This window comes from Monoraphidium neglectum (genome assembly GCF_000611645.1).
Source record: "Monoraphidium neglectum strain SAG 48.87 unplaced genomic scaffold scaffold02446, whole genome shotgun sequence".
In the NCBI taxonomy this organism is placed as follows: domain Eukaryota; kingdom Viridiplantae; phylum Chlorophyta; class Chlorophyceae; order Sphaeropleales; family Selenastraceae; genus Monoraphidium; species Monoraphidium neglectum.
Genome location: NW_014011182.1, coordinates 6,456 through 9,681, shown reverse-complemented (window position 1 = coordinate 9,681; position 3,226 = coordinate 6,456). Strand labels below are relative to the sequence as shown.

At 63.9% G+C, this 3,226-nt stretch overlaps 1 protein-coding gene across 1 annotated transcript in view; it reads left to right on the top strand.

Annotated features, from left to right (window-relative positions):
• Positions 1-1,841: 1,841 nt before the first annotated feature.
• MNEG_10756 (hypothetical protein) overlaps positions 1,842-3,226 on the top strand; it is a gene marked incomplete at both ends in the record, with an annotated part of 2,933 nt that continues 1,548 nt past the window's right edge. The window contains 3 exons of the mRNA XM_014040773.1: positions 1,842-1,904; positions 2,160-2,295; positions 2,692-2,852. Coding sequence (XP_013896227.1) covers positions 1,842-1,904; positions 2,160-2,295; positions 2,692-2,852 — 360 coding nt within the window. The remainder of the gene's footprint in view (positions 1,905-2,159; positions 2,296-2,691; positions 2,853-3,226) is intronic.

Here is a 3,226-nt window from a genome sequence, read left to right as displayed (position 1 = left end):
GGGGGGTTGGGGTGTGTGTCTGAGAGGGGGCAGAGGCAGGTGTGAGCGAGCGGGCGCTGGGTGTGTACATGCATGTGGATTTGTATATGTGCAGGGCCCATGGGTGGGGCCCATGCGTTGGGCCCATGGGTGGGGCCCCATGGGTCCAAGATGCGAGGGGCCCAGTGGTGGGGTTGGGAGAGCGGGTGAGGGCGCACCCTTGCCAGTGCGTCGGCCTGCCTGGGCGGCGCACCCACGCGGCACGCACGCCCACTCTCCCTCCCTCCTCTCCCCTCCCCGCAGCCGCTGGGAGTACGACCTCAAGCCCGAGCCGGGGTCCAAGGAGGCCGACTTTATCGACGCCACCAAGAACCCCCGCGAGTGGGTGTGAAGTTCACGTTTCACGAGTGGGGCCCCCTCACCTGTGAACTCCGCTCCGAGCAGTTTTTGGAAGCAAAGCCCTGCGCCCCTGCAGCTGCGTGTCCAGAGGGGGGCGTTTTGAGAGGCTGATGGGTGCCCGGCTGACCAGGCTGCTGCCCCATGCTCAGTGACTGTCATCTCTTTTTTTGTGCTGTGAGTGTGAGCCCCTTTCTCTCTTCCGGCCGCGCAGTGGCCCAGAGCGACGCGCAGTGCGCGCCTTGCCCAGTGTCTGAGCTTGAGTCCGCACCCCATGTTGCAGTGTGGCTGTGCTGCTCGTCCCATTAATCGACCTGTGCACCGCGTGCGATTCCCTAGATACTGCAGGCAGCTGCATGATTCATATGTGTGCCCGGCCCGCAGGCCTCTGCTGTAAACGCACCCTCAAGTCATTTCAATGCTGCAACCCCGCATGCAAGCCAGCACCTGATGGGTGGTCACTCACATCTGTTGGTGCCAGGCCCCGGCCTAGGCATGTGCTAGCTGCCGACTGTGACACCAACAGCCGGCACGGGCGGTCTACCGCGGGTGTGGGCAGGCTTGGAAGGTTGATCAGGGTGCGCAATCACTTCTGTTGGTCCCATTGAAGGTATTTGAGAACCTGCCACAGGTCGTCTGTACGCCGGTGCTGTCATTCACAGCACGAGCAGCGCGCGCAGCGTGCTACAAAGTTGTTTGGTGCGCCTCCCAACTTGGTGAATCTCACCTGTTCACCTTACAGAGTATACAACCGCAGCATCACCTTCGTGTATGTTGGCGCAAGGCCCGCCTTTTCATATCGTTGTCATACCGGGCGGTGCAAGTGCTTGCAGACGTCCTCCATCGATGGGCGAATTTTTCATCTATTCGCTTGAATTGAGCAAACGACGATCCTCAGCAAGGCCCTGTGGTGACCAATCTACACCGAACGCAACTCATTTCCTTCAAAGCAGCAGCACGCACCCTGAGGATGATGATGGGATTGCGGCAAGCTGCACCGGGCCAAGTGTCCATGCGGCGGTCGCACGCCGGGACACATTGTGTCGGCGCGCTGCACTGCTCGCCGCCCCGCCGCATGCGCGCGACGGTCTGCAAAGCTGGACGGCCGGGGCCCGAAAGTGAAACAATCGAGCCAACAGAGGCGCACGACAGGTGGGTGACGAGCCTCTGCTGCCCTCAGAGGACTTGTCTGTCTCGATTGTCTCACCATTCTGCCCCCCAGTGTTGTTCCATTCGACATGGCGCCCTCACGCACTTATCTCGCGCCGCGCCGACATTCCCATAGCAACCGGCAGCCGCCCGTTCAGCCGCAGCCCGGCGCGCCCGCCAGCCCGCAGCTCGGCGGCGCCGACAGCAGCGGCAGCAGCAGCGGCGGCGCGGGCCAGGGCAGCGGCGGCGGCGGCGGGGCCGGCGGGCGGCCTGAGAGGACGGCGGAGGATGTAGATGCAGATGAGATTGCGGACAAGATGCTCGAGCCTGCATGGAACAAGCTGAAGCAGGAGCTTAAGAAAGAGCTGCCCCCAGACCAGGTGCTCGGACCAGGCCGCCAGACAGGCGCCCTTCCGCGCCGCCGCGCCCGTGCCCGTGTATTATTGGGCAAACGCATCCCGGGTGGATGTACAAGAGAGCCCAGCCTGTGCTCGCAAACATGGCTCCTGCACACTGCTGCATAAACACACCTTCCCTACCCCATGCGCACGCATGCACGCACACACACACACATATACACACACATAATCACAACAAAACACCCCCTCCTCCGCATCACACCATTGTCCCCGCAGGCCTCCCTCATAGACCAGATGAAGCTGTCTGACGCGGCGGAGGGCGACTCACTCATGCGCCAGGTCGCGCAGGCGCAGCTGGGGCCGCTGCTGGCGAGCGTGGGGAGCGACGAGGACCCCTATTCTTTCTTCCTTGGTGGGTCATCTGGGGACGCGGGGCCGGGGCCGGGGGCTGGACCAGCGTGATTTTTTTTGCTGGCTGCGGACGGCTGGCCCTGGGGCTCCCTCGTTAGCGTCGGTGTCGCTGAGTCAGCACCACAGCTGGGCGAGGGGCACGTGCGGGCGGGCGCTAACGTCTGCGTCGGTGTGTCTGGATTGGAACAGTTTGCCTTTTGCCAGGTGCCAACCGGTTCCCATGCAGCTGGCGGCTGCGGCCACCTCCCACTGACTCGTGCAATGCCCCCCCCCCCTAGCTCACCTCTCCGCCCGCCGCCCACGCACCGCACCCCCTCGCGCCCCGACCTGCGGACCCTGCTCTGCTCGATTCTCGTCCTTTCGCCGATGATCTTGACCGCCGCGCGCCGCCGCGCAGATCTGGTCAAGATCGCGGCCTGCCTGCAGCTGGGGACCGCTGCCGCTGTGTTCTACACGTGCGAGCTCGGGCTGGGGCTGGACGTGGGCGACAGCTTCCGGGCAGTTGCTGGCCTGGGGCTCGGGTACTTTGCGAGGATCTTCATACCCATCGAGCAGCTGGTGGGTCACATGAGTCATGGGGCGGAGGGGGACGGGCAGGAGGGCACGAGCTGCGGGCGCGTGCTCGCTGCAAGGGTGGGGGGCCAGGGGTGGCGTGGCGCACGCGTGGGACCTCCTTCCATCTTGATACACCTGTCAAGGCATTGGGGCAGCAGAACGCCATCCCCCCACCACTTCTCAGGTGCACACAACCCTTGAGCGCGCTCCGACGCGCATTTGTGCACACAATCATGCGCGCACGCGCACACGCGCAAGCGCACGCGCCCGTGCGCGCACACACACACACACTCTCTCTCTCGCACACACATACACACACACACACACACACGCACACACATACACACACACACACACACACTCGCACACACACACAC